This window comes from Meriones unguiculatus, chromosome 9 (genome assembly GCF_030254825.1).
Source record: "Meriones unguiculatus strain TT.TT164.6M chromosome 9, Bangor_MerUng_6.1, whole genome shotgun sequence".
NCBI classification, from domain to species: domain Eukaryota; kingdom Metazoa; phylum Chordata; class Mammalia; order Rodentia; family Muridae; genus Meriones; species Meriones unguiculatus.
This window is the reverse complement of record NC_083357.1, coordinates 95,548,608-95,571,219: the sequence shown is the minus strand read 5'-3', so window position 1 is coordinate 95,571,219 and position 22,612 is coordinate 95,548,608. Positions and strand designations below refer to the sequence as shown.

Here is a 22,612-nt window from a genome sequence, read left to right as displayed (position 1 = left end):
CGGGTCGGGATTCGACGGCGCGTGGCGAGATGCTCAAGTCCAAAACGTTCCTGAAGAAGACCCGCGCGGGCGGCGTGGTGAAGATCGTGCGCGAGCACTACCTGCGGGACGACATCGGCTGCGGGGCGCCGGCTTGCTCGGCCTGCGGCGGGGCGCACGCGGGCCCGGGCCTGGAGCCGCGGCCCTGCGACCCGGAGAGCAGCCTCTGCCCGCGGCCGCACTATCTGCTGCCCGACACCAACGTGCTGCTGCACCAGGTGCGTGGGCCGCCGGGCCGCGTGGTGACTGGGGGGCGTGGCAGAGGGACGCTGAGCACCGGGGAGGCGGGTCTCGGGAATGGAGAGCGAGGACCGCGGCCGCCGTCGCCTCCAGTGTGTTATCCGGACCGAGGTACCTTTCCCTCTGCGTCGCTTTACTTTAATATTTTCAGTTTTCGGTTCTCGCAGTCGTATTTTCAGACACGTTAATTTTCTAACTCCTGGTGTCTCTTCTACTTTAGATTAGTGCCTGGAAGCCGGGGACCTGGGCTTCTGTGGCCTCCAGATTGCGACCCCCAGGCAGCTTGTAAGTGCCTACGAACAAAGACTGTGTGGGCCAGCGTAACTGATTTGTTAGTAGCGGATTTGATACTACAAATTTTGTGGTCCGTTGATGGGTGCTTGTCTCAAGCCTGCAGGGCCCGGTGACTGTGTTCAGTTTTTCTACAGCGAAGTTGACACTTTGACCCGAAGAAGAGTCTCAGTGTTTGAAACTAACAGGAATTTAGGCTTGACGAAGACAGATTAGAAGTGAACATGGGGAAAATGTTTGCTTTTGTTTTTTTAAGATTGATGTTCTCGAGGACCCTGCCATCAGGAATGTGATTGTGCTACAGACAGTCCTGCAGGAAGTGAGAAACCGGAGCGCCCCCATATATAAGCGAATCAGGGATGTGACTAATAACCTGGAGAAGCACTTCTATACATTCACTAACGAGCACCATAAGTGAGTATCACAAAACGGTAGGGTTACCTCACTTTAAAGCAAAGTGCCTGGGAGTGGTTTGTCCAAGACAGTCTGTAGTTTCCTGTGCTATTTGCTTACCTTGCTGTGAGGAAAACAGCGCCAGGTAAAGCTTAACTAAGGTCATAGTGTTAGTGAGGTCACATCCTAAACCAGGGTCTGCCGGCTGTAATGGCAGTTTTGTATCTGAAATACTGTCTTTAAAGTGTGTATATGGAACTGAATGATAGATTTCCATGGGGATGAGAGTCACCTAAGCCGCTGTAATACCACATTATGTGATGTGAATGACAAATATGGGGATAAAACTATGCAAGTCTGTGAAGATTTTTAAAATACAAGCTTATGATTAATGAACTTTGAAGTTTAATATCTGACCTCTGATTTGTTGAAATTGACTTTCTAAAAACAGTTCATTATAATTCAGGTTCATGGCCTTTGAACTCAGTGTGTATTCTCATAACATATGGGATTGCCTATTGTGAATAAATAATTTACAACAGGTATCTATGATACTTAAAAGTCCATTTCTCAACTTTGACATTATTGTCATTTTGAACTGTGTAAAGTTTTGTTGTGTGAAAGTGTTTTATGCATTGTAGGTGCTTAGCAGCATCTCTGGCCTGTGATGATGGGGTACAAATATCATTCACCCATTAGTCCCAAGTTTAGTAATCCAAAATGTTTCTAGATCTTGTCAGGTGTATCCTTTTCTCATAACTTGGAACTAAGTTCTGCTCTTACACACACACACACACACACACACACACACACACACACAGTAAAAGTGTCTCTTGGTGGCACATTCATTCATTGCACAACCTTTAAGTCCAGAAACAGATATCTCCTGTCTTCTAAGACTGAGAGTGTATGAAACCTGTTCATCAGTTCCTAACATGGGTGTAGTAGGTTTTTCAGTTCAAGTGCTTTGAGTGGGTCTTAGCAGTATTGGGACTGATTGGAACTTTAGGGCATTAAGCACCTCTCACTTAAGTCGATAATGTTCAAACCAAATTGGAATTTTATGCCCATTATCTTTCACTTACAAGCGTAGGTGTATCAGATTTGTAACCAGAGGACCCCTATGCACCAGAATAGTTATGACTGTGGCCAACACATTTGTAGATGCACAGAATTACGTTAGAGTGTCAAAGGTTGGACACCCCTCAGAAGATTAGTAGGTGCACTTAGTGGGAGGGAATAAAGTAATGCTAAAACTATGGCCTTGAGGAACAGACTTAAAGTGTACTTTTATATTTGGGAATTGTAGCTTTGTCAGTTCTACATAACATTTGCCGTGTTTTTAGTGTTTACCATGGGTAATATCATGGGTTATTTATTGAATAGCCATTAAATCACTTGATCATAAATCTTCTAGTCAGTCACACTCTAGAGTTTAGCAATTGCTGTTAGTCCGTGGCTTACTGAGTGAAGTTTTAGTATCTAGTCTCCAAGGTTCAATTAATCCTTCCCACCCAATAAACTCTTAGTTAACACCCCAGTTTAAAGTATAAATTCTGGTCTTAACACTTTCTTTTTATAAAATGAAACTTGTTGAGAGTGTATTTTCCCATCAATACATAAATTTCTTCTCAAGAAAATCGTTGTCTTGAAAACCTGAAAAGGGTTTTAATAGAATTGTTCCCTGGAATGTGAGCATATACATTCAAGTTAATATGTATGACCACTGATGTTTCCCTTTAATGGTTGTCTGTCGGGCATTAATGTCTCAGTTTTTACACATTTGTTTCTACTGATTAACATTTATTTCTTGTTTTTCCTCTTTTTTTTTTTTAACATTTAGAGAAACCTACATAGAACAAGAACAGGGAGAAAGTGCCAATGACAGAAATGACAGAGCTATTCGAGTGGCAGCAAAATGGTACAATGACCATTTGAAGAAAATATCAGCAGAAAATCAGCTACAAGTTATCCTCATAACAAATGACAAGAAAAACAAAGAAAAAGCGGTAGAAGAAGGAATACCAGCTTTCACGTGTAGGTTTGAGTGTTGACACATTCATTCATGTCTGCAACTGTATATAAAAATTACGATTAAGCCAAATGTTCACATGACTAATAATTTCATTGTCCTGTACAATTTCATGTGATCTTTTTACATGTGAAAAAAATGTTTTCGAATTTTTAATACGTGTGAATATTTTACTTGTGTGTATGCAGAAGTCAGAAGTAGGTGTCAAAAACCCTGGATCTGGAATTACAAGTGGTTGTGAGCTGCTGTGTGGGTGCCGGAAACTGAAACGAGGCCCTCTGCAAGAGCAGCACGTGTTGGTACCTGCTAACCCAGCTGCCTTTCAACATTTTAAGTTTCTCAGTCAGTGAGCTAGTAAAGCAAGTTGTAGATAGTGGCTCTTAGTCTTTTCTCATTATTTGCAGTTGAAACAGTAAAAATTCATGTGTGCTGGACCCATTGCTTCTTTTTGGTCATGATTACAAAATAAATGTATTGTCAGAACAAGATCATCCATGTTAGCTCATGTCTAGATAAAATTAGACATGTGAATTTAGAAACATTAGCTTATTTTTCAGGTGAAGAATATGTGAAGAGCCTGACTGCTAACCCTGAACTTGTAGATCGACTTGCTTGTTTGTCGGAAGAAATGGTATGTTTCCGTATGTTCTGTTTTGAAAACATGAAAATATAAATAGCCATTGTGGGATCGTAGGCTTATAGTTACCAGATTTATAAATGACAATATGCCAGTAAGCTAAAATAGGAGCAGAGTTAGGTTATAAACAAGGTAATTATGATTGGCTAATTGAAATGTCACTGCTAAATAAATTGGCTTTCTAAAACAGGCCTTGACACAGTACTACTGTTTGTTGAATGAAAAAGAAAAACAAAACCAAATTAATTCATGGTTCATTTGTGAATAATATAGTAGTTTAATAAACAAAGAGTGGCCAACCATGTAACAACATAAAGCCTAAGGAGGAGGGGAGGGGAGACACAGGAAGTATAGGCTATTACAGGAGGGCCCTGTAGAGCGAAGCTAGATATATTCTGATGTTAAATAATTTTTCAGGTGTTTAATAACAACTTGTGTAAGGTGTGAAGAGAGCCAATAGGATTGAGCTTTCTATGTTAAATGTCAGGCTAAAAGAAATAAAGGTTACATAAAAGTGAGCTGGAGAGCATAGGGCAGTGATCAGAAAGGTAGTTTATTTGCAAGACTAATGGCAGTGTAAAAGACACTACTGTATTAGTGTAAAGATTGGAGGTTGAGAGGCAAGCACAGAGTTGCCATCATAGCCAGTGAGAGAAAAAATTAAACTCTGATTTTTCAGTTTATACCCACACAAACACACATTTAGCAATAACTGTCCCACTCTTAGAGAGCAGAATGAAATATAATTGGAAGCATTCATAAAATTCTTGTCTTGTTGCTTGGTACGTAGCTATGGTAAATGTAAATGATGACTATTGAGTTATTTTTAATCTATTAAAACATTATCATAAGAACTCACAAATAAAGAATATGCAGTGATATTAATTAGACCCAAAGCCTCAGTGGTCTTCTGTACAGTTAGAGTAGCAGCCATTCTGAAGCTGTGGAACTTCACAGTTTTTGTGTTTTTTTTTTTTTTTTTTTTTTTTTTTGCTTGTTGTTGTTTGTTTCTTTAGTTGGTTGGTTGGTTTTGGTTTTGAGACAAGGTTTTCTTTGTAGCCCTGGCTGTACTGGAATTTGCTCTGTAGACCAGGTTGGCCTTAAACTCTGTGCCTCCCAGGTACTGGGATTAAAGCTGTGTGTCTAGCATCAGCCTCATCAAATATATATATATATATATTTTTTTTTTAATTTAATTTTATTATTACACTTTGTATCCCCCCCATAAGCCCCTCCCTCTTCCCCTCCCATCAAATATATTTTTAAGCACTTATCCATCATTATGAAAAAAATGAGAACAGGTGACTCAAGTGACTAGAGTGTCTTACCTGATTACAATGATAGCTGTTGTTACAAAAGTAACTATATCTAACAGGACAGGATACATGAATCCTTTCTATTTCTTTAACTAACAATTTTCCTCCCATCCTGTTTATCTTTAACTAACTACTTTACTAAACCAAAAGAGAACTAGAATATACAAGCTAGACTAGCATTTTAGTTTTTTTTTTTTTGAGTACTCTTATAACTAGTTATTAGTTGCCTGTAGCCACTTAAATGTAATTTAGATTTAAAAATCCATTTTCAGCTCTATTATATATATTTCATCTAAGAGAATTTCTGCTTAGTAGCTGCCATGTTGAACATCATTAAAAGGGTACCACTCTCATTACAACAAGTTGTTTTAGATAGCAGTGTTGTGGAAAACGTACTGCTCTATTTGTTTAAATTCAGTTGTATATTTTATAATGTAGATTTTTAACTTGAATGATACTTGGGGAAACAATACATTAAATAAACAGAATCGATTTGCTTATTTCATAGAATGAAATAGAAAGTGGAAAAATAATATTTTCAGAGCACCTTCCCTTAAGCAAGCTCCAACAAGGCATAAAATCTGGTTCATACCTTCAAGGAACATTCAGAGCTAGCAGGGAAAATTACTTAGAAGCCACAGTGTGGATTCATGGAGACAACGAAGATGAAAAAGAGGTAAGTATGTAAGTGACTTGGAGATTTTTTTAAAATTTTTGTTTATGTGCATGTCCATGCCTGTTTGTACGTGTGGAAGTCAGAGAGCAGCTTGTGCTGTAGCTGGTTCTCCTTCCGAAGAGTGGGTCCCAGCTACTGAACTTGTGGCAAGCCTAAGATTTCCTGCTAAGCCATTTTGCTGACCCCTCTGTAAATTCTTTCTTCCCTAAAATACTTTGCATGCTTTAAAATTTTTGCGTGAGAATTTAAATTTGCTTCACATTTTATTTTATTTTTTTATTTTTCCAAGACAGAGTTTCTCTGTAGTTCTGTGTGTCCTAGAACTCTCTTTGTAGACCAGGCTGGCTTCAAACTCAGAGATTGATCTGTCTCTGTCTCCCTAGTGCTGGGATAAAGGTGTGTGCTACCACCTCTTGTCATTCATGTTTTTAGTTCACATGTATGTATGTTCAGGTCAGTGTAGAGGTAGAGGCCAGCATCAGGTGACAGCCTGAGGTCTTTCTGTCAGAGCTCACCAGTCATCTGGCCAGGCTGGCCAGGCAGCTCCAGAGATCCTTCTGTTTCCACCTGCTTAGGGCAGAATGGCAAGCATGGACCACTGTGCTCAGCATTTTGTGTGGACCGTGGGCTTAAATTCAGATTTCATGCTTGCAAGCCAGAGCTTATTACAGCACCATTTCTTTGGCTTACCCTCTTTTTCTAGTTGGTAAGAAAGTGATAAACACTAGTACAGTAAATGACTTTTGATGATACTGATTATTTAAAATTTTTCTACTAACTCTTAGAGAGTTAGTAGAAACATCCAATACTGTAAAATGAGATGTTTACATTTTATGTATCTACTTTTAATAAATACCAGTCGCTCAACAAAAAAAGAGCTTCACAAACACATGATAGCCGGTAGCAACCAGCATTTAGAGTGTTCGCTATTTATCAGGTTTGTCTAGTTTTTGACTTGGAGCATTTCACTTAGTCTTCACTTAGTCTTTCAATAGTCTTCTATGAAAGCAGTTGGGTTTTCATTTTTACCAGTCAAGATACTGAGATCTAAATAGCTTGATTTTTTTTCAACTGTTACATTGCCATTGTTTATGATAGTGGAATCATGACCAAAACCCTCATTTCCTAAACTGTTTTTTTTTCTAATTACAGTTTAAAAATTAGTATTATGTAATGAGGAATGGTACTTTTATTTTTTATTTTAAATTTTTAAATGACTAATGTTGTATATATGTAATATGCATGTATGAGTTGGGGGTGAACCTGCCAAAGTATAATGGGGAAATAAAGGATAACTTTCAGAAGTCAGTTCTCTCATTTCACCATGGGTTCTGGGGACCAAATTCAGGTCAACTAAGTTTGTTTAGCATGCAGTTTTACCCAGTAAGCCTGACTCTTATTATTTTAAAATCGGAAAAGCATAGAGTTATTATATGCGCTAGGTAGACAAACTATGGCCCTCCATTAGCTAGCCTTTTCATTACTCCCATTAAATCTAGTTCAACACATGCCCTTTGTTGGTTTACACAGGTACTTCTACAAGGACTTAAACATCTAAACAGAGCTATTCATGAGGACATTGTGGCTGTAGAGCTTCTGCCCAGGAGTCAGTGGGTGGCACCATCCTCTGTGGTTTTACATGATGAAGGTCAAAATGAAGATGATGTGGAGAAAGACGAGGAGAGAGAACTCATGGTATATGAGAGAGCCAGTTTTGGTTTTTGTCTGCATTGTTGTATAATAATGTGCCATTGTTTTCATGCTTTTGAATGAAACATAGTTCTAGGTTTTTTTAAGCTTTACTGATTTTCATGTGTGGGTGTTTTGCTTGCATGTGTGTCTGAGTAACATGAGTGCACATTGTCTGTAGAAGCCTGAAAAGGAGCCTGGTCCCCTGGAACTGGAGTTAGTTGTGAGCAGCCAGTACTCTTAACTAACCGAGCCATCTCTCCCAAGTTCTGTACTTTTAATTTTATTACAAGTTATGTGCATAGTTGACATCTGTTTTAAGTATGCAAACTAGTGTTTTTTAATGACATTTTGCTGAAGTGGTTTAAGTATTTAAAATTGAGTATGAAAGCAGATGTCTGTTACATTCTGTATATGATGTGAATTAATAAGGCTTAAGTAAATAGAAATGTAGAATTTTATGAACTTTTTTTGCAGTGTTAAATTTTTCTTAGAAGATACGTTTCTGAATCTTTGCATTTGGCCATGGTTAATTATACTGTTTTTGCTAATATATTTATTAGGGAGAATGAGTTATTTCTTACATGTTAAGTCTTCTTGAAATGGCCCGTTTAACCATTTTATGAGAATATCACAAATGTGCACATGCAAATCTTTTCATTGGTTACATTCAATTTTTTGAAGTCCTACTATAACATTCATGCAGATCCATTTCTTTGTGATTGTTAGATTTGCAATATTATAAGTTTTATTTTTAGTAGTTTACATTCTTTATTTGACTTTTAACTTAAAGTGTGATAGAACTGTTAAAGATGCATTTACTTTAAAGCGAACTAGACCCAGTGTGACATGTTCACCATAGTAACTACATAGTTACTGCTTAGCAACTACATATGTCTAACTAGTCTAGACTCATACTAAATCTTAGGCTCATAATTTCTAGACTTAGTATGATTCTGTCAGCAAATCCTCATATTAAACTGGGAAACACTGAGTTTTGACACATTTATTTAAGTAAGTGCTTCTTGACACTTCTGGAGTGTTTCATTTCTGGAGTGTTTCATTATCATGGAACAGTTAGCATTGTTCAGTTGGTATGCTCATGTCTAGAACTTTGAAGCATAAAAGTTCTAAATTTTATGTCATTATTTGCTACCTTAGTATATTAGTGTCTATGTACATATTTTTATTAATGTCCACCTACATGTTCTAGTTTGGAAGAAGAAGTACTTCCTTTTACTTTGAAGAAAAATGACTGAAGAATGTTTTTATTTTTTTATTTCAGCTTAAGACTGCTGTAAGTGAAAAAATGTTAAGGCCTACAGGTAGAGTTGTAGGAATAATAAAAAGGAATTGGAGACCATATTGTGGCATGCTTTCCAAGTCTGATATTAAGGAGGTAGGTAAAGCACTTGTTTCCATTATTGAAAAATGATAATCATTGATGAGGACTCAAAGCTGTCTGTTTGCCCTCTTTTCCAGATTTGGTATTTATGTAGCCATTTTTCCTGGGTTAGGGTGTAACTAGTGGGAGAGCACTTGGGTAGCATGTGCTAGCACCTATGCTTGGCCCCAGGACTGTAATTGATCCCAGGACTGTAATTTTTTTTTTCCTCTAGTCAAGAAGACATCTCTTTACACCTGCTGATAAGAGAATTCCACGAATTCGGATAGAAACCAGACAGGCTTCTGCATTAGAAGGACGGAGAATTATTGTCGCTATTGATGGTTGGCCCAGAAATTCCAGATACCCAAATGTAAACTTAATATGTTTAAACTTTAATTTTTACAGTGTGGATTTAATTAAAATTTGTGATTAATGTTGATTTTTAATAAAAATATAGCGCTTTTGTACAGAAATACTTCATTTTTACCTAATAGGTAGCATAGATGAATTTTATCCAATTCTAGTGTAAGTCATGTGGCTACTTTTACTTAACTTGTCAAACAACTTTTACTGATAAACTCCATAGAAGAAGCATTTGGGTCAAATTTTAATCAGATTTTGAAGCTATTGCTTTTAAAGTACATTTTATATTGAAGTTAACAGGGATTAAGTGTAAACATTGTGGTCTAAGAACCAGGCCCTCGAAGGCAGTTGGAAGTCTTACCATTTTCACCTTTAATTTACTAATGGGTTTTTGCTTGTTTGTGTGCTTGCTTGCTCAGATGTGTGTGGGTGTTTTGCCTGCAGGTATCTCTGTGCACCCTGTACATGCCAGGTGCCCAGGGAGGCCAGCCCTGGAAATACAGTTAGATAGCTGTAAGCCATCATGTGGATGCTGGGGACTGAACCGGTTCCTCTGCAGTGTTCTTTACCACGGAACCAGCTCTCCAGCCCCAAAGGGTTGTTTTTAAGATGTTGTTAGAGAAAAATGTAGAAATGCAGAGGAGGTATATAAAATGGTGGAAGATTTAGTATAAAAATGTGAATATTTACAAAGTGTGCTCTTTTGATAATACCCTTTGATTTCAGGGACACTTTGTAAGAAATTTAGGCGATGTTGGAGAGAAAGAGACAGAAACAGAAGTTTTGCTGCTGGAGCATGATGTCCCTCATCAGCCTTTTTCCCAGGCTGTTCTTAGTTTCCTGCCTAAGATGCCCTGGAGCATTACTGAGAAGGTTAGTTGAAAATAACGCACAGTGACGTTTTGGGTTATGTTATCTTAGCAGAGGGAGTTTTGTTTCTTTGTTGTGTGTACTGATGATTGCGGGTTAGCGAAGCACTCTACCACTTGAGTAAATACTCAGCCCTGCTTTACATTTTGGTTTCGCTTTTCAGTTGGGTTTCCCTAAATTGCCCAGGCTGACCTGGTCTTTTTCCTGTCTCAGCCTCCTGAGTAACTAGGATTACAGGGTTGAGCCACCAAAGTTGGATGTAATTTGATTGCCAAACTATGTAGAAACCATGGCTCCTTCACATTTAGTTAGCTACCGCATTATTAGGTGTTTTTGAAGAAACAAAGTCAAAAGACTCCTGTTTGAGTTTTCTCATCAGAGAAAAGCATTCAGAATTTCACACAACTCCTTTCTTGAACCATGTCCCGACAGTTAGGTGTTACACAAATCATTTGCATTTTTTTTTTTCACTGTTATCTTCCAGGCTATAGAACTAGTAACATGTGTCAAGTCTCTCCATAACATGAAAGACCTAACATTTTTTATGGAGATACTTATTTCCTAAGAGAGCTGTGTTGCTATTTTATTACTCAGGTTTTGTGATTTTGTTTTTCTTTTTAACATGCTATTTTCTAGGACATGAAAAACCGAGAAGACCTGAGACATCTGTGTGTTTGCAGTGTGGACCCTCCAGGATGTACTGATATAGATGATGCCCTGCACTGTAGAGAGCTCAATAATGGAAATTTAGAGGTATCTGGAGTCTCTAAACACTCTCAGCTGAATGTGGTTCTGTTCTAGGGTTCACTGTTTTTGATTCTGGACAGACTATAAAACTATAGCTGCAAAAAGCTTTAGTTATGTGTCAGGGGTTGAGTATAGAAGCTGTGCCTGAGTCCATTTTCAGGTTAGGTATATGTCTTCTCATCTAAATTCCATTTTAAGTCTGCTATTAATGCAGATTGATTTTTTTTTTTCTTTTAATCTTTTAAAGGTCGGTGTTCATATTGCTGATGTTAGCCATTTTATCAGGCCAGGAAATGCACTGGATCAAGAATCAGCCAGAAGAGGAACAACTGTTTATCTCTGTGAAAAGGTAGATGTATTAAGTTTAAAATCTTTTACTGATCTTCGCACTTTGCATTTTGTTTGGTTTTGACTGGCATGTGGTCTTGATGTATATTCCAAGCTGGCCTTTATTCTCCTGCCTCATCTTCCCGAAGGCTGAACCAGGAGCTTTTGGTTTTGTGAGCAATCACCGTTTGAAGTAAATACAGGATATATTTAGCTAAAAGAAACGTATGGGTGAAGGTGTCCTAAGTCACAGAGAACGTTGCATTTTATGGCCTGTGCAGTGCGGTAAAGTACGTGCCACACAAGCACGAGAGCTCCCTTCAGCCAAATAGAAACTGGACCACACCTGGCGCCTTAGTGCTGGACGGTGGAGACGGGTGAATCTCGGAAGCTCATTGACCAGCACAGCCGGATTAGTGAAGTTCAGGTTCAGTGAAGACCCTGTCTCAAAAATACAGCGGAATGTGATCAAGGGAGATGCCTCTGCATAGGTGAATGTGTACATATGCCACACTCAAGCAAAAAACAAAAATTGAAGTTTGCTTTGTTTTGCCATATAGTGATCCAAATAACATTTAATGTAGTTGATATGTGTCTTTAAGTTGGGGAGGATGGGCAGGCACAGAGGATATGGCTCACAAATTCACTGCCTGCTTTTCCAGATGACCTGGGATCAATTCCTACTACCCCCTTGATGGTTTACAACAGTCTGTACCTCCATTGCCAGGGCACCCAGTGTTCTTTGCAGGCCTCCTTAGGTACCAGGCAAGCTCATGTTGTACAGACATATATATGTAAGCAAAAACTTTCCTACACAAAAAATTAAAAATCGTTTAAAGTGTGGTTTTAAGAAACTTATTTAAACCAGGTGATAAGGTAGGAAGAGGGAGGTTAATTTTTTATAAATTTATGTTGAGAGTATACCATACATCTTTTTCCCAAAAGTTTATTTTTTTCCCTCTTTAAGTGTGTTTAAAATACTGTCTAGCTTAGGTTTAGTAATAGGAAAAGCTCTTAGTTTGTGTACAGGCTTGTAAGTTAGCAGGTATCAAAAATTTCAGCTTTTTAGAGGCCAGGTGGTAGGGGGACTGATATCTCTATCAACTGGCATGAATGCCACTCTTACTGCCCTCTCTAACAATTTTGTGTCTTTTCCTATAGATTTTGTCATGTTCTTAATTCTGTAGTCAAAAGGACCAAAGTAGACCCCCTCCTCCTGCTCACGTGATGCTCTCTGCAGATGGGAATTAAGATGACTGAGTGTCCCTGAGTAACCTGGGGTCTGTTGTCTCTTTCAGAGGATTGACATGGTTCCAGAGTTGCTTAGCTCTAACTTATGTTCCTTGAGATCCAACGTTGACAGGTATTTCCGCATTGTTTTTTATGAGTGTCTTGTTGACTGTGTTAATTGATTCCCATAAACAAATACCCATCTCTTTTTCCCTGAAGGTTGGCATTTTCCTGTATTTGGGAAATGAATCATAATGCTGAAATCTTAAAAACAAGATTTACCAAAAGTGTCATTAATTCAAAGGTTAGTATTATGATTCATTTCTGACATTTCAAATTTTTGAACAATTTCTTAGATACTTTTGAAAAAGTTAGGTTCTATAAAATTAAAATTTTCCTCTGTTAAATAGCAGTCTCTAGTTTGTTTCAGAATTTAAAATTTGCTTAATTATTGCTGTAATCCAGAAATTACTTTATGTAGTAAATTGAGGTTATTCCTATGTAAAAGTGTTAGCATTTGAGAAGTTAGCGTGTGCCTCATGAATACCATAATTCTACTTAGATTCCAGTAGAACTAACCTGAACAGAGGGGGGCCATATTTTTTTATTTTTGTACCACTCCGCATATTCTGTTAGTCATCCTCAGTTTGTGCTAACCAGTCCTTCAAGGTTTGCCCTCCCTTTTTCTTGTAATGATGTTTTCAGAAAGTAAGTCAGTTTTTTCCTTCCAAGTTAGTATCACTCTTTTCTGATGACTAGAAAATACTATTAACTAGCAAATAGTGATGTGGGAATTATTTCATTCTTTAGATATTCATATTTTTAGAGTGCAGCGAGGCAGTAATTCTCTTGATACATTTTTTTTTTTTCGAGACAGGGTTTGGTTTTTCTGTGTATAGCCTCAGAGATCTGCCTGCCTTCCCCCCTTCCATCCCCAACCTCCAGTGCTGGAATTAAATGCATGCACCTCTACCACCCAGCTGACATAGTTTGCTTCAACAAAATTATGTAAATTAAAAATTAGTGAATATATAGGACATTTTTCTAGAAAGGGAGTTCGTAGCCCTTTTTAGCTTAAGGTATTCCCAGAAACATGACTTAATCTGTTTTATGTTACTCCCTCATGCAGTTTGTTAACTTTAATTATAAAGTTACTTTTATTGTTTAATATGAAAAAATACTAGTTTTCCATCTGGACAGAAAGAGAAGCAGAAGCACCTATATGTTACTAGAGATTGCTTTAAACTTGTCATTTTCGTCCCATTTTACTTGTGTTTTATTGGTTGGTTAGTATCCTATAAAGTACTTCTAGACTCTCCCTATTTGCCAGAGTCAGGGAGTAATGACCCTTTGAAAATGATTTCAGAAAATAGCCAGAATCTGTCTTGTGTTTTATTCTAGTGTTACCAAACATTATAGTTGAACTATTGAAATATTAAGAAAACTGCCATTTTCCTTTATTTTAATGGAAATTTGCTTATTATATAATAAATGTCTGATGTAAAAGCAAACTAGAAATCATAGGTGTAAACTTAAGAATTGCTGTAGATTTCTCTTGTTACTTATTTTTATATTAGGCTTTCTGAAAACGTGGCTATCTTATGTAGTGAGATAAAATTAGAGGTAGGGAGATGACTGAGTGTGTTAAATGCTTGCTGTGCAAGACTGAAGACCCAAGTTAGGATTTCCAGAAGTCACATAAAGCTGGACATTGTGTGTACATCCCAGTGAATGCCTATGGAGACGTAGGAGGTAGAGACACAAGAATAACCAAGGAAAGCTCATGGACCAGATATCCTGGCTCTTCAAGCAGTCAGCAGCAGAGACCCTGTCTTGAACAAGGGAAAGGGAAAACCAGTACCTCTGACCACCATATATGCATGGTGGAATGTGTGGGCCAGTACCAACACATGAGTATATACACATACACAAAGTGTGGATCAGAGTAAATACGTCTGTATCAGTTAGGATAATTATATTAACCCACAGTTTCTTTTTTAGGCTTCTCTTACATATGCCGAAGCACAGATGAGGATTGATTCAACAGCCATGAATGATGATATTACAACTAGTCTCCGTGGACTAAACAAACTAGCTAAGATTCTTAAGAAAGGAAGGATTGAGAAGGGGTATGTTCTGAGCAGATCTACTAAGACATGCCTTAATAGATCAGTTATGATATTGAGATAACAGTTGGCTTCTCTATTTTGTTAAAACAGTGATTGATTAGCTGGTAGACTATACTTCATAAATTTTATCATGGCATTTACTTAACTCTAACAGTCATAGGAGAAGGAGTGTCAGCTCCAACTTGTTGGAAGGAAAGCAGTTAAAAGTAGCTTCAATCATGATAGACTGCTGTAGGTGGACACCAGATACAAGAGCCTTTCCGAGGTTGGTCCCTGGCTTCTCACTACAGCCCGAGAGTCCAGAAGTATTACAGAAAATGGTTTTGCTGGTGATGCAGACGCTGTATCTCTGGACTAGTCCTACGGAGAGCCTAATGTATGTCCCTGAATGTTAGCAAGCGAGCGCCCTTACATACTCCTACCAGCCACAAGAAAATGCTCAGCCACCTTGTGTGGTCAGTGACACCATATTTGAATAATTAAATAGGAACTTGAAAACTCTTTACAGGTAGGGATTTGCATGAAAACAGAGTTATCGGAGTAGAGTAAAGCTGGTGCTCAAGCTCATCACTTAAGTATAAAGTATATAAATTTAACCTTTCCATGATTGTCCAGCCTTACGGAAATATTACCAGGCCGTGCATGGTGGTATACATTTTAATCCCTGCACTTGGCAAATGGATCTCTAATTTCTATTGTAGGGCATACTGGTCTAAATAATCAGACCAAGCCTACCCAAGGCTAAAAGTCAGTCCCTATCTCCAAAAACTGTAAAAAACAAAGCAAAACAATAAACCAACAACCAAAACCCACACTTGCAGATTGATTTGGAACTTGATGAAAGTAGCATCACATCTGACAAAAATCTCTTTGACCTTGTGAAAGCGTTGTGAAGGAGAACTAGTCAGTTCATTCACAACCACATATAACCCTGAACATGGTATATTCTTGGACCTGCAGCAGTCTCCTATGAGAGCCATCAGTCCTTACGATGTATCACTGGTAGTAATTTTATCAGTCTCCACATGCCAATGCATGTTCACGCGTCAACCAGTGTAAGGGCTGGTCTGGTTCTCTCCATCTTTGCCCATCACAATACATTGTTTTCCACAGAAAATTTAATACTGACGGGTTGCTTGTATCTTTAGCTGCTTAAAAAAAGTTGTTATAAATTTATATAGCTTAATAAAAACAGGCTTTATATGAAAATAGAATATGAAACTTAGTAGATGGTTATAAAGCCTTCATAAGAAAAACTCTTATGTACTTATACACTCATTTTTTTGTTTTAAAGGAATTACTTGTAGAATATCTGACCAATGTCTCCTTGGCTTATCTGACCAATGTCTCCCCCCATTGTCAGGGCTTTGACTCTTTCTTCTCCAGAAGTACGATTCCACATGGACAGTGAAACTCATGACCCAATCGACCTGCAGACCAAGGAGCTGAGGTATGCAGTTTGCTACAAATTGATATTACATATTTAAATGTAATGTCTAATGTAGATAGTAATCACCAGAGCATTTATACCCAAGTCAGTTGTTACAATTAGTATATAAAACTTCTTGGCTTATGAACTATTTGAAAAAGTAAATGTGATCTTACTTTTTAGCTTTTCTTGTATATAATTGGGAGAGGATAGTAGATTTCAAATTTGCTTTTAGTTTAATGTACATTATAACTTAAGTCATAATAGTTAGAAAAAAAAGATTGCACTGATTAATGTCTTAAGTACTTAGTACAGTATAGAGAGGGATGAAGGGGCCACAGAGGTTGCATCTGGATAGATTGCTTAAGTTGTTGCTTTTTGAGAGTACCCAATGTTGCCTCCCAGCACGAATACACATGTGTACACACATGTTGCAAAACGCGTGTCATTAAAAAATATTTTAAAAAAAGTACAGTTTCTGCAGCTGAATTCTTAACTTTGGATTTTGCTTCTACTATTTATATAACTTGAGAAGTTGTGACTGGTCACTGGATTTTCCTATACAAGAGGTTCCTAGGACTTTAAAAGTTAATATGATGAAAATATTGTCAAGAAATAATTTATTGTAATAATTGAAACATGATTGAAAATTAATATTGTGTGTTCAGTGATTCCAGAGAAAGAAAACAGTTGATGCAACATGCAGATCATTTGATAAACTAGCTTAGAACTTACAAGGAGTAATTGGAAATGGAAAGTTTTTAAAACAATTGAGATGTCAAAACTGAATTCAAGTTTTGACGCTGCTGATGAAAATGACCTTACAAAGAGAAAAGCATTGTACATCTGTCACCTAAAAGTCAATTGTGTCTGTTGCATGCATATGTTTGTGTGTGTAACCATGTATTTACAGGAGAATGTCTCACCAGGAATAAGCACCCGAAATCGCTTTCGAAAATATATTAGTGATTTATTGGCATAAATTGAGGAATTAAGATAATAGGTGTGACCTAGCTTTTAGTTCTCCCAGGAAAGGTTATTTTCATAATTCTTTTTGTTGCGGGGGCGGAGGATCTTGAGACAGGGTTTCTCTGTTTATCCTTGGCTGTCATGGACTCACTTTGTAGACCAGGCTGGCCTCAGACTTGCAGAGATCCACCTGCCTCTGCCTCCCTGAGTGCTGGGATTGCAATGCCTCACCGCACCCGGCTTATTTTCATAGTTCTATTTTTTATAAGAGGTGGTAAAAATTGGTTTTGTATTTATGTTAATAAAGTTAGTAAAGCTTCCATTTTTTTTTTTCTTTGAGAACAGTTAGAAAAGATTCTAGCATACTCAATTTACCTAGGAGAGACACAGTTAATAGACAGTTAAAAGAACCATAAAGTAATAAAAGTAGATATGTGCTGCATGTGAATGCTTTTTGCATAGGAAATGTCTTCATTTATCACTGGAAAGGTTCACTCGTCATTAAATGTGATGATACCTGTCTCAGCTTCTCTTTCCTTATTTGCTACTTTTCTGACTGACAGAGAAACAAATTCCATGGTGGAAGAATTTATGTTACTTGCAAATATTTCTGTGGCAAAAAAAATTCATGAAGAATTTTCTGAGCATGCTCTGCTTCGAAAACATCCAGCCCCACCTCCCTCCAATTATGAAATACTTGTTAAGGCAGCTAAGTCCAAGGTAAAATCTTAACAACTGAAAAGTAACATGTATTTGAGTTGTAATCTCTCTATTACACTGAAAAAATTAATACTCATGTTTTCATAAATTTCACTTGCTGTACAATATACCAGTTCTTTTTTATGTTAAAAAAAATGTGGTTTGGGACACATCCCTTCCTGTATATACATTGACAATACCTACATCTTTAAATCCTTTATGTCTAATAAGGAGTACTCGGTCCAAAAGCGCTTTAAACTAAGTTATTTAAGTATCCTAGACATAGTATGCTTTTCCATCTCTTTTTTTATACATGGTGTCTGGGTAGTTTTTTTGTCATCTTGACATAAGTGAGTAACCTGAGAGGAAGGAACATCAGTTGTGAAAATGCCTCCATAAGATTGGCCTGTTGCCAAGCCATTGCACATTTTCTTGATTAGTATTTGTGTCAGCCCATTGTAAATGATGCTATCCTAGACAGTCAAAAGAAAAGAGGCTGAGCAAGCCATGGTTAGTAGCCAGTAAGCAGTGCTCTTCCATGACTTCTGCCTAAGTCCCTGCTCCCAAGTTCCTGTCTTGAGCTCCTGACCTGACCTCCCTGGATGATAGACTGTGATACAGAACTGTAAGCTGAAATAAACCCTTCCTCCCAAGTTGGTTTTGGTCGTGGTATTTTATCAGTTATAGCAACTGTAAGACGTGTGTGACTCCTATGAATTGCACAGCTTTTAAAGATTTACAAGTAATTTGTTTTCTCCTTAGTTCAAATCAGTTCCACTCTCTGCATCATGCCCATACAAGTGAAGGCTATTTATGACATACATGGAGAGGAGGACATTTTTTCAGCCCTGTAAACTCCTTTGTCTGGCTACTAAACATCCCTCCTACTTCTCTCTTTCTTTACTTTTGTCATATTTAGGTTTGGCATGACAGTAGCTTACTTTGGTTTTCCTTGGATCTTGTATAGGCCCCTTTTTCTATTGCCAGCATGTAAGGAATAGCATTGCCTCTCTGGACATTACTTGAATAGTATGATATGAGTTTCTGATTTTATAGTGTGCTTAGCCCATCTTTATCCATCAAAACTGCCCCAGCTTACCAGCCCTAAGGGTGACTATATTGGGGGATTTTCTTTGGCTGTCTTACTTCTTACCAAGACGAGGGTAAAGGAAGAAGGATCTGGTTTGTATTGTTAGGATACTGCAGCTAGTTTGATGTACCAGAACATGGTTGGTACTTGACGAATTGGTACTGGCTTTTCTTCTACTTTCAGTTGAAGGAAACTGGCTGGCAGAGAAGCCAGTCATACTGTAAAGTGTGTACTTCCACATTATTTTCTTCACTCCGTCAGAGATTAGCAAGCATAAAGTGAACTATGAGAAAGAAATGGCATGTCCTTTGGAACTTTTTCAAAGTCTTGATACTTCAGTACTTTCAAATGCATTCAGGGTTTTTCAAGCTTTAATGCTGCAATAAACAATCATTTCTTGAAAAGTTATTTTTAGTGCCCCTAGTTAATGGATAAAACATATGACCTCCTACTATCTGTAAAAAACACTATGTTTATTTGATATGTTTATATTTTAAACATCAGATTCTAATTCTGGTGGGGTATGAGAGGCAGGGCAATCTCTGTGGGCTCTAGGCCATCCAGGGCTACGCAGGGTGACTGTCTCAAAGAGAGACAGAGGGATAGGGGAGAAAGGAGAGAGGAAGAAGGGAGGGTACTACTAATTTTGAAATGTTTCATTTATTGCTTCTCTCCCTTTTATTGACAGAATTTGGAAATTAAGACTGATACAGCCAAGTCTTTGGCTGACTCTTTGGACCGTGCTGAATGTCCTGATTTCCCATACCTGAACACTCTATTAAGGATATTGGCCACTCGCTGTATGATGCAAGCTGTCTACTTCTGTTCTGGGATGGAAAATGACTTTCATCATTATGGCTTAGCCTCTCCAATATACACACATTTCACTTCTCCCATCAGAAGGTAATGTGTTTTCCATACAGAAGTAGAGTAGATAGAAAATAGTTTTTAATTTAAAATTATTTAAAACTAATTTGCCATCGTTTTTATTTCATTTTCCTTGTATAGATATGCAGACATAATTGTTCATCGGCTGTTGGCTGTGGCTATTGGGGCTGATTGTACTTATCCGGAGTTAACAGACAAACACAAGCTTTCAGATATATGTAAAAATCTTAATTTCCGGCATAAAATGGCTCAGTATGCTCAGCGTGCATCAGTAGCTTTTCATACCCAGGTATCTGTCTTTTGTCTATAGTGCTAGGAGGGGGATTTCGTTCATTTGGTATTGAATTTCAAAATAAGACTTCTAACAAGATTATGTTATTTTACAGTTGTTTTTCAAAAGCAAGGGAATAATAAGTGAAGAAGCCTATATTCTCTTTGTACGAAAAAATGCAATTGTGGTGTTAATTCCAAAGTATGGCTTAGAGGGTACAGTTTTTTTTGAAGAAAAAGATAAGCCGAAGCCACGGCTTACTTTTGATGATGAGGTAAGGTATTGCTGATCCTTGTTATCTTGGGAAGAAAGGCATGTTTTCTTTGACAGTTGGCAAACTTTAAAAAAATGTTAAAACTTGTCTGTATATACATCTTAAATCTCAAAATACATGCCAGAAATTTCACATTTCATCAACTGAACTTTATTTAGTAGCACTCACAAAAAACGTAATCCGATTATCTCTTCCTTCATGCAAATGCCATTCTTTTTTATATAGCATGCAAAGTTAAACAGATAAAGGAATAAATGACTGTCAGAGAAAGGATCATCTTTTTTTCCAGTTTACTCTTGTAGTATCTTTTCTCTGACACACCCTTTACGTCACTAACTTACTAGAAGTAAGTTTCTTAAGAGAATATTTAAATGCTACACTGTGTTCATTTACTGCAAACAGTTCGTTCACTAAGATGAACGCATGTATTTTGGGACTGTGTTAGTGACAAGATGAAGCCCACACATTAATAGACTGTATTTGAGACTGTAAGTTAATGTGGGTTTTTTTGTTTGTTTGCTTGTTTGAATAGCTAGGTGTTTATATTGTGGGTTTTTTTATTCTTTGAAAATTTCATAGACAAATACACCCCTCTCTTCTCTCCCATTCTCTAGAACCCATCTCATCTCCCTTCTAATTTCATGTCCTTGACTGGGGAGTAGTTAAAATTTAAACTTGTAAATTACTGTAGAAGGTAACCTAGAAGTAGAATTGAGATTCAGGTTTAAGAAATATCAATGAGATTTTTTTTTCAAGGTACCATCACTGAGAATAGAAGGTACAGTGTTCCATGTGTTTGATAAAGTTAAAGTGAAAATCACATTGGATTCATCAAATCTTCAACATCAGAAAATCCGCATGGCTCTTGTAGAACCACAGGTGAGACCAAATTCAATTAAATGCTGTGGAAAATTAACATTTTGTGAGAGTTATCTATTGTTAAGTAATGTTAAGATCTTAGGTATCCCAAGTATTTGCATAGTAACCCAACTTTCCAGTTTGTCCTAGATCATTGGATTCTGGGCATCGGCGATTTTAGCGGTCCTCTATGCCAAAATCTAAGACTATTCAGTTTTCTTGCTTATTCCTTTATTTTAGTTTTATAATATACATGTAAAGTGTAGATGCTTCAACTAAGATGCTGTTTTGGGGAGGGGTTTTTTTTTTGTTTGTTTTATTTTGTTGAGGCAGTGTTTCTCTTGTGTGTAACCCTGGCTGTTCTGGAACTTCTATATAGACCAGGCTGGCCTGGAACCCAGATTTGCCTGCCTCTCCCTCCCGAAGACTAGAATTAAAGGTGTGTGCCATCATGCCAGGCTAAGATAATGTTTTTTAACCTTTTGACTTTTGATGTTTGTTGCCTGCTACAACATAAATCCACTGGGGTAAATTGGACATGAGGAAGACCTGTTACATTACAGTCACACTGCCCAAATCGAAGCTTCTGTCATCTTGCTATCTGTATAGACAGGATAGGTGTGAATTTGCAGTGATCTTTCTGTCCATTCTCCCTAAGAACTGAGATTGCGGGTGTGCACCTCCATACCCTTTGAAAGCTTCTCACCGAGACCACTGGCGTACTTCTGAACCATGGTTAAAATGTGTGTGTGTGTGTAACTGTGTGTGTTTCTGCCTTCTCATTGCATCTCCTCTACTTGAAAATCTGTATAGATTTAAAAGCGGTAATGGTGAAGGGCAAAATGAGGTAAAGTTTGTCTGATTCTTCTAATCACCTTATTTTTCCTGTTTCCACTGTTGTAGATACCGGGAATAAATATTCCTCCTGATGTATCAGATGTGGATCTTAACGGACCAGAGGAAAAGAAGAGGAGACTTGAGAAGTAGCTACATTCAACGAAAAACTTCAAAGACTGGTCACCTTAGACAGCAGCAACAAAACTGAAAGCATACTTATAAGCTCATATGTGTGATAGCTACTTTTAAATACATTTCAATAATTTTAAGAAATTTGCATTTTTATTGAGTTGCTGACTGAATCTGCAACAAGAAAAATTATGCAGAAAAATTCATTTGAATACCCATCACTTAAATGGTGACAATAGCAACTTCAGGGATCTGTGATGATCATTTAAATGGAATATTCATCTGCTCATTGAAGAGCAGATTAATTTTATATAAGTACTTTAATATAGAAAAAACTGTCAATTTCTGAGGAAAATAACATTTTAGAAACAAAGAACAAGCCTTTCTAAATCTTGAGCTGTCAGTGTTTGGCATTTAATCTTTTTGCCATTTTAATTTGCCTACTTACAACACTGTTGATATTTTTCTGAAAAGCCTCCTGTATTTTACTAGTGGTACTCAAATAGTAGTCAATGTTTCAAGATGACAGGAAGACAAAAACTGGCGGACCTTGACCTGATTTTTGTTGTTAAGTTCAGACATATTCATTCCTAATCTTTATTGCCCGTGTTTCTTCCAAAGAAGGCATCACAGCCCAAAGAAAGGTCTGCTTCTTTACAAAACAGATAATGGCTAGTAAATTGTAATTATATCCAATTTTACAGAAGAGGAGGGATTGTAGTAAAAACATGAAAAGGAACAAATGAAGTCTCTTTTGGTGTGCCAGGTTGACTACTTGTCTTACAAAATTCGGATTAATGAT

The 22,612-nt window shown here is 37.4% G+C and overlaps 1 protein-coding gene across 2 annotated transcripts; it reads left to right on the top strand.

Moving 5' to 3' along the window:
• The first annotated feature begins 29 nt into the window (after positions 1 to 29).
• Positions 30 to 21,954, top strand: Dis3 (DIS3 homolog, exosome endoribonuclease and 3'-5' exoribonuclease). 2 transcript variants are annotated; one of them, XM_021650183.2, is made up of 21 exons: positions 30 to 257; positions 827 to 984; positions 2,807 to 3,000; positions 3,553 to 3,626; positions 5,457 to 5,624; positions 7,155 to 7,319; positions 8,599 to 8,712; positions 8,933 to 9,070; positions 9,790 to 9,936; positions 10,570 to 10,686; positions 10,928 to 11,029; positions 12,306 to 12,370; positions 12,457 to 12,541; positions 14,239 to 14,366; positions 15,730 to 15,816; positions 17,328 to 17,484; positions 19,242 to 19,456; positions 19,562 to 19,730; positions 19,828 to 19,986; positions 20,743 to 20,865; positions 21,748 to 21,954. In XM_021650183.2, the coding sequence occupies exons 1-21, from the start codon at positions 30 to 32 to the stop codon at positions 21,829 to 21,831; spliced, it is 2,877 nt and encodes a 958-aa protein (XP_021505858.1). In that variant the 3' UTR covers positions 21,832 to 21,954. The 2 variants fall into 2 exon arrangements, with proteins under 2 accessions (XP_021505858.1, XP_060247507.1); XM_060391524.1 differs by lacking the exon at positions 827 to 984 and adding an exon at positions 500 to 564.
• The last annotated feature ends 658 nt before the right edge of the window (positions 21,955 to 22,612 follow it).

Bases quoted from the DNA above. Each gene is read 5' to 3' on its own strand.
- Dis3 (XM_021650183.2), top strand. From the start codon at position 30: ATGCTCAAGTCCAAAACGTTCCTGAAGAAGACCCGCGCGGGCGGCGTG. The intron at 3,001-3,552 runs GTAGGTTTGAGT...CTTATTTTTCAG, and splicing joins AGGAATACCAGCTTTCACGT to GTGAAGAATATGTGAAGAGC. The intron at 17,485-19,241 runs GTAAAATCTTAA...TTTTATTGACAG, and splicing joins TTAAGGCAGCTAAGTCCAAG to AATTTGGAAATTAAGACTGA.